At 34.0% G+C, this 12,258-nt stretch overlaps 1 protein-coding gene across 1 annotated transcript in view; it reads left to right on the top strand.

Moving 5' to 3' along the window:
- Positions 1–254: 254 nt before the first annotated feature.
- Positions 255–12,258, top strand: part of LOC108751800 — a gene marked incomplete at its 5' end in the record, with an annotated part of 87,642 nt that continues 75,638 nt past the window's right edge. The window contains one exon of the mRNA XM_018492208.1: positions 255–367. Within this exon, the coding sequence (XP_018347710.1) occupies positions 255–367 (113 nt within the window). The remainder of the gene's footprint in view (positions 368–12,258) is intronic.

Raw genomic sequence — 12,258 nt, 5'->3', positions numbered from 1 at the left:
CTGTATATCACTTTGAAAGAATCCGTAAATTTGCCTGCCGCGCGCCAAGATCCTGTCGTAAATACCGTGATCGTAGCATAGGTCGACGCATAGCGAGGCGGACGGCAGGCTCGCGCGACGTAGCGTAGGTAGACACGTAGTAATTTATCACGCTAACGTTTTCTTTTATTGTCGCAAGCGCAACGCATAAAAGCCGGCGCCGGTTACGTGCGCGTACGAAGTGGACGCTAACATGTGAAATGCGTGTGTTTCAGGATAAACGAGAACACAACACGGTCCCAGTTCCTGGCCTACTTCAGCTTCTCGTCCAAAGCGAGCACGTCCGTCGGCTGGCCGGTGAGGGGCGGACATCCGGTTAACAATACGGGTAAGATGTTTAGCTCGCTTTTGTGATGAAAAATGAAATTATGTTACGTTCTAACGCTTAGCTTCCGGACGTACATTTTCCATTTGAATTTCACAGAGCGCATTACTCAACGCTGACAACTTTAGCAACTAAATTCCTGTTTTCTGGCACCGCCAGAAAACTGATTTTCTGTAGAATTATCTGCAATTATTCGAAATATAATGTAATGGTTGTTTAAAATTGCTAAATTTAACCCTTCTTTGCCACATTATGACAACAATATATTTAAATATGGTATATTTCACCCAACTTTTTCATTGCTTATATCTTTCACGAAAATAAATACATTATGAAAAAAAATTGTTTTGAATAGAACCATCAAACATTAAGGAACATAATGGTATCAAATGTATATATCTTTATTAATAAAAAAATTATAAGCAATAGAAAAACGTTGAAAAGAAAGCCGATATATTGTACTATATCCACATGGAAAGAATAATTGTACTGAAATATCTAAAAATTTAGCTAAATACAGAGCTGAATAACTTTGTTAGTTCACCAAAATATTTGTGTAGAAAACTCAAGCATGATGTGCAAACAATTTTAATATTCCAGCAATCAGCTTGAGCATCCTACATAATTTTATTTTGTAGTAAGCCAACAAAAATCTTTTTTTAATTAAGAAGAGTCAACTTTAAGATTCAACATAGAAAATTATTGCGAATTGATTTATTACATATTAATAATAGTTATACGTTTTAACCCATGATTAAGATCCTCTTCAGTAATTATTCTCAATAAAACAATGATTATAAGATTTCTACATCTAGTTGACAAAAAACGAGATAGTTGATTTAATTAATAACGCTATACAATGCAAGATTTTTTCAAATCAATATATCTAGCTAAATTTTTAGACACTTCAGCAAAAGCGTTCTTCTGCACACAAAGGCTATAATAAATAGCTGGAGAAAAACAAATTAATATCTTGAGTATTTTGTTTTACATCGATGTTTCGATGTCGATGAAATTGTTTTGGATCTCATGTTATCGCGAAACCGATAACGTGCTTAAAGTCACGAGGCAATCACGAAAGCGGTGATCTGTTGAACAAGTGAGATTATGGTGCTACGTAAACTTGGTCGCCTGGTTGCTCTCGTTGCACGTCCTGTTTCGGACCGCTCCTATCATAGACTATTGCTCAAACTACACGCCAACAACCTAGTTCACTATCGGCTCCCCCATGACGGTAACTTCATCTTCCTGTAAATTACACCCCTGTGGTGTGGTTTATCACGCGGAATGTTCAACTGCACGGGCAATCTACGTAGATAGCGTTCTTCTTAACACCCTCGTGACAAATTTACGCGAACTGACAAAAGTAGAGAGTTTTCTGATACCATTACGAGCACGCAACTACCCGCACGCGTTGCCTTTTTCCACGTGGGAAAAGCGAAGCATTTTCGGAGATTCTCAGAGTAAATAAAACTTTCCCCGCAATATTTTTTCGAATCTAACAGAAGCGGGTACATATCCCCTCGTGAATTAGAGGAGCAATTTTATTCGAATCTTTCCAAAAGCTGCGCGGAAACAAACTGTTTAACTAACTCTCTAAAGCGTAAACCTTGCAGCATGTTCGCAAATTATCGATGCGCGTTTTGCATGTAAAATTGAGTTACGCGTTAACCTTGGTTCTCTATTCGATTAAAGCATACGTTGGTGAACGTTCGTCAAGCCCCCAGCGTGTATTTTCGTGAAAATTCACAACGAAAAATCAGAAGCGCGACGAAAAAGGCGAAAAATGAAGAAAGAAGGATAACAAGTTTGTAACGTCAGTTTTGTACACGTTACGTATTCTTCTTCTGCGATGCGAAAACCGAATGAACGGCGTAGCTTTCGGGCGTTCTCGTCGCGATGACAATTTTGGAACCGAGTATCGGTAGAGATGGAAATCGTGAATAGTGAATGAACGCTGCAGGAAAAGGAGTGGCCAGAACGTGCGAATTTACTTGCATGAGCAACGCGAAGAGGTAATTTCTCCCTCTAGTTAGTGCGAAAATTATACGAGCTTAAGTGCGAACTGGTCCGCGCTTTAAGCGAAGGAGGAAACGACGAACCGCATTTGGCTCTCCCAAGCCATTTAGCCATCGAAAGTGTTAGTAATCGAAAGCGTTAACGGGCTGAATCTCGAATATCGATCTTTCTCGGGCACGACTGTGCAATCTCTATCTATAAAAGCGACGGGTTTCTAATCTTTATTGTAATCGATGCTTCTCTATATAATTCTAGCCTGAATTGTCTTTGAGAATAATCGTGAATTTCATTTAGAATTCTTTTAACCCTCAACTACATGAGTCGGTCATTTGGCGAAAATTTTAGTCTGCCGCTATTTTCGTACGGGGTTAATATTGCAGAATTGAAGTGAGGGAAAAAACTTGGAACCTCTTTCTCTGTCGATCACTATGCAATTGTTTCGTTGTTGTCTTGATGCTAATTGCGATACAATAAAAATTTAACGAGGCCAGTTGTCACAGTTTTCGATTATTAATTTTTAGAAAAAAGTGGATACCTGATTTTGAAATATTGTACATATACTCGTACGTTACAATATACCTACATCTTTTTTAGATATTAAAAAAAATATTACTTATGAATTCATCATATCATAAAAATAAGTTATTTTTAATTTTAAATAAAGCTGCAAAAATGTGACAATTAACCCCGTGTTCTGGATTGATTGTCATACATTCTAGGATTGGCAGTAACATATTTGTTATGAACAACACATATATAAAAGATACAATTTTTATTTTAATATTAATTCTATATTTTTTAATAAAAATTCTATATTGAGAAATAATAGTAATTATAGCATTAATATAAATAAAACAGTTATTTTAATTATAAAATACGTAATTTGTTTTTGTACTGTAGTTTCTATATGAAAAATGAAAAAAACATATATATCTATATGAAATATAATATATTTGTAAGTATATTTTCTGAAAATGTGCCCTCTAAAGATATTAAAATTAATTGTAGCAAAGATTTTCTAAGATATGTCATTTTTTTATAAATACAGAGATATCACGATTAATAATGTCAAAGACTTGTCAGACAACAAAATAGATGATAAGAAAAATTTACTCACCAACTTCATTTTCTTAAAAAATGCTATAAATAATATATATAACACTTGTGCAAACCATTTTACACAACAAATTAATATTATATCAGCTGTCTACAATCAAAAAAAGAGATTTTTCTGCCATGTCCTGTTTGAGTTGTAAGCATTTTGACAATCAAATCCCGTACGACAACCAGTCTCCTCTACAAAAATATCTTCATTCGTGCAAATAATTATACTTTTTGGAATGAATCAATATAAGGTATTTTTTTTCTTAAAGTTCACGTTTTCCTCTTTTCCAAACATTATTTATTTTTAATCTGTATCTTTTTTTTCATAAAGATATGGTTTTTTGAAGAAAATTGATTATGCACTCTTTTCACAAATTGTTCTTTAATATTTTTGGCATAACTTTTTCAATTATTATCAAAAGCTTTTTATGTTTTTGTTATCTCGATTCTATACATTCTGGCATTTTGTTAAAAAAAAAATTTTTTTATTTAGATTTGTGATAATTACAAAGCTAGTCAAAAACATCGTAAGTGACTTGTAAATTAAGACCCAGACATGGAAATTAAGATTCTAAAACGAGACATGTAATTGAGGGTTAAAATAGCTGAAATAGAATATTATGTTACTATTTTCGTGACAAAAGCAACGAAGTAAGCAGTTTAAGAATTAAATTATTAACTTGTTTGTATTATTCGAAATTTCTTCTCTAGCATGCTTAGTTATAAATATCCATCCCGCAAACTATTTTTTATTTACGATCAATTGATGACTATTATTTGATCAGTATAGATCTTATATCGCTTTAATAACTGTGCTGTGGAAGTTGGAAACGACGTAGCGAGAAAATTGAAAAGCCCTTTTAAAAAAATTGCACGACGCTCTTATGAGAAAAGTTTCGTATATATGTGCCTTTGGACTTTTGCGTCTAGTAATATTGTGTAATGACGTACCGGAGTTCTTTGACTTATCGTCACCTCGAGAAACATACGCCGCATTCGCGAACAACTGGTGCGCTAAACCTGCGAAAATAAAAAGAACGTTTTTATCATTTCATTTCTTATTACACTTTTATTTTAAAAAAAGCACTTTCTTTGCAATTATTAAATTAAATTTGATAATATTTATATTATGCACGTACAAGATACGGGCACTTTTAATTTTTAATAATGTTTTTAGTAGTCTTAAATTCGAAGAAAACGATCTTACAGTGTACAAACAAAAGTATTCTTATAGCGTACTTTTTTATATAGCTTTCTTTATTAAATAAAAAAATGAAAATTATTTTTAGTTAAAGCGTGTCTTAATGCTTAATAATATTTGTATACAAAACTGATATATTTTTCAGTTCTCTAAACTGCATGCAGATTCCATTTATAAGTATTGAGACATAATCATATTGAGGTTGAAAATAACATCATAAATTACAATGATTCTTAATTTAATAATGATAGCAATAGGCATCTTAAAACACTGCAAAGAATTTATTACAAACAATATCTTTATCTAGAACTTCTAACTTTTCAACGGGTGTTTTATCAATTTGATTACCGTGTGGAAATGTGGAGATATATGTATATATGCACATATATATTTGTCGCAATTACTTAAGAAAAAACTCCCGGAAAGTCAGAAGTTGCAGGTACAAATATTAGTTGAGGTGATATTTTTTGCAATAATGCTTTAAGATTCTTATTAGTCGGTTTTGAAACGTAATCATAAACTGAGGTTGGAAATAACTTCTCATAATTATATTGGTTATCATTATTAAATCAACGATCAATGTAATTATGTGATGTTTTTTCCAACTTCAGTTTATGATTACGTTTCAAGTTCAACAAACTGAATCGGCTTATAGAACTGAAAAAAAATGTATTCACTTTGCATATAAATATTATTAAGTTCGCTTCGATTAAAAACAGGATATTTTTTTCTTATTTAATTTATTTTTATCGATTTAATTTCCATTTATAAGTTTTTTTTTTAATACGTCCAGAGTTGCGTAATTCGATTGGCAATATTACAAAGAACATCTCGTGTTGTGAAGAGTCATTCACACTAACAGAAAAGTGTTTGGTATTTGTGTCTATGTATAATTGCATGGTAAAATAATTAACAGCTCAATTTATAGTTACTAGTACTATAACGTTAGTAATAATTATTACATTTACGATTCTATCAAAGATATATAGAGTTGGCACTGAATAATTATAAATTATAATTATAAATTAAATTGTGGCAGTTGCAATTATTTTTTCTCTCAGTGTAACATTGCACTTTTGAACAATAGGACAAAGGAATGCAATGAAAAATCGTGTTAAGGAAACAGTATAACAGGCAATCAGCAGTTTTTCTTTCGTCGTCACGCAGTGGTTAAAAAGCTGTGTATCAAAAGGGTGGCAAAAGAATGGCTTTCAGAGAAGGATGTAGATGAATCCGCGCGCGAGGATGAAAGCAACTTTGATAAGATCTTTCCTCTATATAGCAAGCTGTAACGAGATGACAACGATTCTCGATTATCCTTGAGAGAAGGTCGCGCCAGGCAATCCATATGCACAGAACGTACGACCGGGAGACGTGACTGTCACTCCGCTATCCGGATGAGAGAGAGGTCTTTTTTGACATCGGTCCACGTCCTATTGGGAAACGTGTGAGAAGAAGCGAACGTTGGGTAGGATGAAGAGCATAGTGAAAGGGTGTCCTCGTGAGAGAGAACGAAAGGCAACGCGCTGATAGAAGATAGAAATAAAGAAAAGAGGGAGAGAGATAGGCAACAAGGCGCCGCCCAATTGACAAACAGATCAATCGTGGGTGGAAAGACGATCTGCAGTCTTACAGCTCGACCTGACTCCAGTTCACTTTTTTTTTTTTATTCTTTCCCTTTCTTTCTCTTTCGGTTCCTCCGCATGTGCATTTAAGCAACCCGTGCGTTCGCCTACCGGACGAGGGAAAAGAGAGTCTGCCCTCCCGTTTTCGAATTTATCTCCCGTTCAGAAGAACTGGCCGACGTCTTCCTGGGTGATTTATACGAAGAGGAAGAGCTATTGTACAACGAAGAAAGGACCGCTGTCCAAAGAGAATATTATTTTTAGAATACGCCGATGTGTCTTTTAGATGCCTGAGCATAAACCGTAAAAGAAGAAACAACATTTACATATAGATACTTTAACTCTGTCTTTAATCTAATCGAATTTGATTCATGATCTGCTTTTATTCTGAATTGATTGTGCATTTATTTATCAGTTGATCATGTTTTAATGCTGTGCATTTATTATATCAATCAACAAAATTTTATTTTTCTTACGTTAAATTGATTTGATAGAGTTCTTATACATTTTTTGCGTTGACTACAAATCTGTTCGTCAATTTATAAAGAAAACAGGATTTTAAGTAACATGCACTTAAAAATTTTTAATTCATATTTTCTGATAATTCAGTGATTGATAAAATTTCACTTTTCTTATGTTAAATTGATCCAATAGTATTATTATTTTACAGTATTTTTTGTGCTAATTTCAAAGCTGTTTGCCAAAAGAAGCAAATCACGATGTTTGAGTAAGCATTAAAGAATTTCTCTACTTATCTCTTATATAATATTTCAACATAAATGAACTAATTCGTACGGAATAGCTAACTGTATTTAACATTATTTTCTACTTATTATAAAAACAAATAAAAATAAATCATTTCAATTAAGAAAAAAACTTTTATACAACGAGCTGTTGTTAGCAACATGTTTTAAAAAAGGCATGTCGATTACAAAAATTGGAGTCCGCAGAATAAATTTTAACTCATTTTCAAAATCAGCATAAAAATATATATAAGGATCATCCAAAATTGTACATTTAACAAAATCATTGTCGACCAGTGTTATTAAAGTAAAATATAGAAAGATTGATATAGGCATGTAAAATAAGGAATAAATCCGATAAAGAAATGAAAGAGATTGAAAGTTAATGTTTATATTATCTGATTGTTGAAGCGATCAGTAAGAAATCCGGCTAATTTACAAGCCTGTACTCTACTTCCCCTTTTTCTCTTTGTACAATTGCACGGTCACGTGAACTGCACTTACGAGAGAAGTGCTCTTAGCCGGCGCAGTTAAGATAGATTATTCCACTGAAATTCCGGCGCAAATCTCGGCACATTTCTTTACGTACCTCTGCTACTGAAATTCCAGCAGATTCTGTTTGATTTTTTACTAAGAAAACTATTAAAGTTTATAATTATTAACAATGCCAAACAGTTTTTCCTTTTCCTGAAAAAAATTAATACAGACGGAAAAAATAGAGAGAATGAGAAATAAAGAGAAATGTATTTTTAAATAAATAACTCTATTTAGTTGGAATATATTTTGATAAGTTTGCTATAACGTTTTTTACATTTCGCAAATATGTTTTTCATGAACTCATAATTGGGTTAGCAATATGTGCTTTTTGTATTATTTCAATAACGTATATATACACATAGACAAGCACCTTTTAATTTTCCAATTCGTAAACATCCATTCGGGCAAGTAAAATATGTCGACAAACATTTGCATCGAAATAACGTGGTACATTCACGCGCTATTTCACAGCTCTCTCATGATCTCCTGCGTCACTGTCCATTTAAAAACCAAAACGTATCATCAAACGGTCAACGACTGCCGCGCGGTAAAAATTGCTCGCCCTGAATTATGATGTATAGCTGCAGTTAATTAATTAGATGAAAATTCATCAAAATGCATATATTAACTTTCACATAATTAAACTTTTTAATCAGAATATTATAAAATTGAGAATTATACAAAATTAAAATCTATATTCGGCGTGAAGAAAGGGAAAATCTCACGTTTGTCCTCTTTTTTATTTCTCTTCTTCTTCAACGCCTACGCAATTTTCGTAGCTTCCCCGCCTGAAACGCAAAGCGCGATGTTTCAGGTTGCGAGGCGAAAGTCCACCGTTTCATCATGCCGCAAGTTCCTCTAACGAATGAATAGAGCAAAGGGGGGAAAAAGAGGAAAGTCTTCCGTGAAAAAATTTTGTCGACTCGCGCGGAAACTCGCGCAGGTACTGTGCGGGAGGAAGGAACATCCTCTGCTGTTTCCTTTTCTTTTCCTCGCAGCATTTCCGCCTTGGGTTCGTTACCGTCGCGAATGAAAGTCCTCGCGCGTCTTCTGTGAGCATTTACATAGAGTCTTCACTTTCTCTCTCCTCCTTTCTGTCATTAAAGTATTTCACCTTTGCGCACTTAAAGGCACAAGCGGGAAGTGATTTTCTCAGCAGATGCACGACAATTGCGCCTGAAAAATCAGCTGACAACATTCACATTGACGTGAATAATCGTGCAAAAGTATATAGTTATGTATTTTTCTTACATTGTTTAGCGATTCTTGTTACAAAATAACGTACTATCAGTAAACACCAACATAACTATAAGTTATTATAGTTGTCTATAATCTACAGAGTCTGGACAACTCGCGTCATCTTTTGATTGGTACATATTCTAAATTCTTATGCCTTTCAAAATGGTGGTAGCAATTAATGTATTATATAATGCATATACATTTACACATGCATACATACATTTATACGCTATTTTGAGGGGCTTTGGCATTCAAATATCCAAACTCTGTATTCCACGGATATTGTTAGCGAATTCGATTGGATACACTATTGCGCAACGTGCATATTAAAGCTGTTGTACACTGATTTAATCTGTGTAAAAGTAAAGTACAAATATTTTGAATTATAAAATTTATATTACAAATTTTACTTAAGGCTAATCGTTGCGGCTATATCGGATCGTGACGTTATAAGCGGAAAATGACATTGAAGTCTCGTGCATGCCATTTATATAAATAGAGAGAGAGAGAGAGAGAGAGAGAGAGAGAGAGAATTTGAGTAAAACAAAGTAATGAGTTTATTCTTTATTCCTGCATTCTCTACACTGGTTCACAGGGTGCAATAAGTTGAACCGTAACAAATACACGTTTGTTTCGCTTCAAATTATTGCACCGTGTGCACCAGTTCAGTGAGTGCAGAAAAGAACAAACTTAATGAGATCGCTTTAAAACACTTTTGCTTTACACTTGTAAAATAACGGAAAAAGCTTTCCCCTTTCCCTCCTGACAGTCAGTAGATAGTCATAAAAGGCACGTAAAGTTCATTTACCAGTGTTTACTTAATGCTCATATAGTACCTTTTTTCACTTTATGTGTCTTTGCGACTATTTACTGATTTTTAGAGAAGATAAGGATAGCTTTCTTCTATTTTTACAAGTGTTTTTAAGCGATTTCATTAATTTGTTTCACCGAAATTCTCTCTCTTTATTTATAAACGGCATGCAAGAAACTTCAACGTGTCATTTCTCGCTTGTCACGATTCAATGTGACCATCACGAGTAATTTAGGAGTCTAGCACAATAAAATGTATTAAGGATTTCATGGTTTAATCTGATATTATATTAATAACACACATTTTTATGTCAGTTTGGGTAGGACGGCTTTAATGTGCACCGGTGCACATTGAGTGCGCTCAATCGAATTTGCTATTAGCTATAATTTCCCACTCAAGAATATAATTGTAACATAACCATATGTGGTATGTAACAGTTAGATTGTTAAATATGTGGGAAATTATAACCAACAATATAACGTGACGTGTCGTATATGTTATATTATAACATATAATTATATTATTGAGGGCGAAATTATAATTAACAATTATGTTATTATTGATTAGTAGTTTATTGGATAAATAGTGTTATTTTTCAAGTGTTATTTTTTAACTTTACATTAAACATTACTTTTTCTGCTTGTTAAATTGTGCGAAACATCTTCTTTTGTTAATATTCGCTGCTATACGAGAAAGATGAGGTCAACGAATAATACCTACGGGTTATCGTAGTTATATTTATATCATGCAGTAGAGTGAATGTCGTGAAACTTTTCCTTTGATGTCATTAGCGCGGTTACCGGTGTATCTGTTTGAGTCGTGTCCGCGCTAACGAGGCAACTTTCCGAGCAAACTAACGCTTGGTTAATAAAACTCGATACTCTTTCAATTACACGTACAATTAACGAACTCGAGAGTTTTTTAAAAGCCAAACAATTGATGCCCATTAACTATATCGTTTCAATTATCATCCGATTGATCGCACCGTACCTAAGAAATTAGTACTAACTTGACTTTCTCGCGCTTGTTATCAAATAATTAGCGACTTGTGCAGCGTCGTTGCGCTTTTTCGTCGACGGCCTGTTTAATCGATCGTAAGCGGTTCAATCGCGATGGTGCAAAAAAAAGGCACATTTCAGACGAGGAACTCCTCGAGGATACGAAGGAATGAAGAACGAAGAAAATTCCATGTTTTAAGGTAAAAAAAGCGAAAAAGGCGGGACCGTTTTACGGTAGAAATGGTTTGCGCAGAAGGATCGAAGCTATGGAGATGCAAAGGGCATTATATAAATTGAAAAAAATAAAAAAAACCGTATGCCCGAAGGTGGACGCGTACCACGTCTAATGGATCCGCCCATTATGACAATTGCATACGCCGGAACTATAAAGCTAAGCAAAGAAGAGGTCGGTAGAAAATCAAGCTGCTCGTCGTTTCTTCACTTTTTTTTTGTTGCAAGAGAAATGACGGCGAAACCATACCTTAACATGCAGATGGCGCAGAGATGCAAATAGAAATCGTTGTACGCAACAACACGTCAAAACCCTTTGTGGTCTTTTGTTTAACAGTGGAAATATAAAAAAATTGTACCATTAACCTAACCTCATGTGTCGCTGTGATATTAAAAGTGATATTAATGCCTTTTTCGTATTCACGTGCAGCTGACAGTAATGAATACGAGTCTATTAAGCGTTTATGGAAATCACGTGTTTGCATACGTTATGAAAGTAGAATAATTGGACGCGTAACGGTTTGTCAATCATCGTTTGAATATTACAACAATCGGCATGGACGCATTGATTTGCCTATTCGAAAAGCTTTGAACTTCAATATTTTCGCATAATGTGAATATTAACTAATGATGGGTATCAAAACTTATGACGAATTGTATAAATCGTCAATATTAAATGTCGAGATTGCGTTTAATTTATTATTATTAATGTTTGTATGAGATATATTTGATTTACTAAAAATATCTCTAAAAGTAAATTCGATTATATTCATGTGTTCGATAGGTGATTTAAGGATAGGTGATTTAAGACATTATTAAATTTACATTTCAAATTATCAATTCTTCTTTTACTTAGCTTTACTGTATTTATTAAGCATTAATTTAATTTATATTATGTCGCATATGTAGTAATTATCACCGAAATGGAAATGCAAGTTATTTACATACTGCAAGCTCGTGGGCTGTAACTAAATTGATATTTCATTTGGTATCGTCATATAGTGAATAATAATCTATAACATATGGGCAATATTTCAGTATAGTTGGCAATATTTCGAAACGAGTCACAAAAATATTAATTGAAAATCATGCGAGCCGAGTACGAGATATCTCGTTAGCTCGTTCTAATTGGCCTGCGCGCGTTGTCGTTGACGCGTCCGCCCATTTTCCACTTTTCGAATCTTTTACGAAGCCGCCAGACGTATCAATTATTTTCGCTCTTTTGACAAATCGCTCGCGCTCGACGAAGTTCGTCCGTCGGACAGCCGGAAATTGAGGCGGGCCGTCGCTTTAATTGGTAACGTTTAACGATTACCTGCACCTTAATGAGCTTGCAGAAAAAAATTACCAGCAGCATCGGCAAAAAATATTTACACACACACACAC

Source organism: Trachymyrmex septentrionalis, unplaced genomic scaffold (assembly GCF_001594115.1).
Source record: "Trachymyrmex septentrionalis isolate Tsep2-gDNA-1 unplaced genomic scaffold, Tsep1.0 scaffold52, whole genome shotgun sequence".
NCBI classification, from domain to species: Eukaryota; Metazoa; Arthropoda; class Insecta; order Hymenoptera; family Formicidae; genus Trachymyrmex; species Trachymyrmex septentrionalis.
This window is presented reverse-complemented; position numbering and strand designations above follow the sequence as displayed.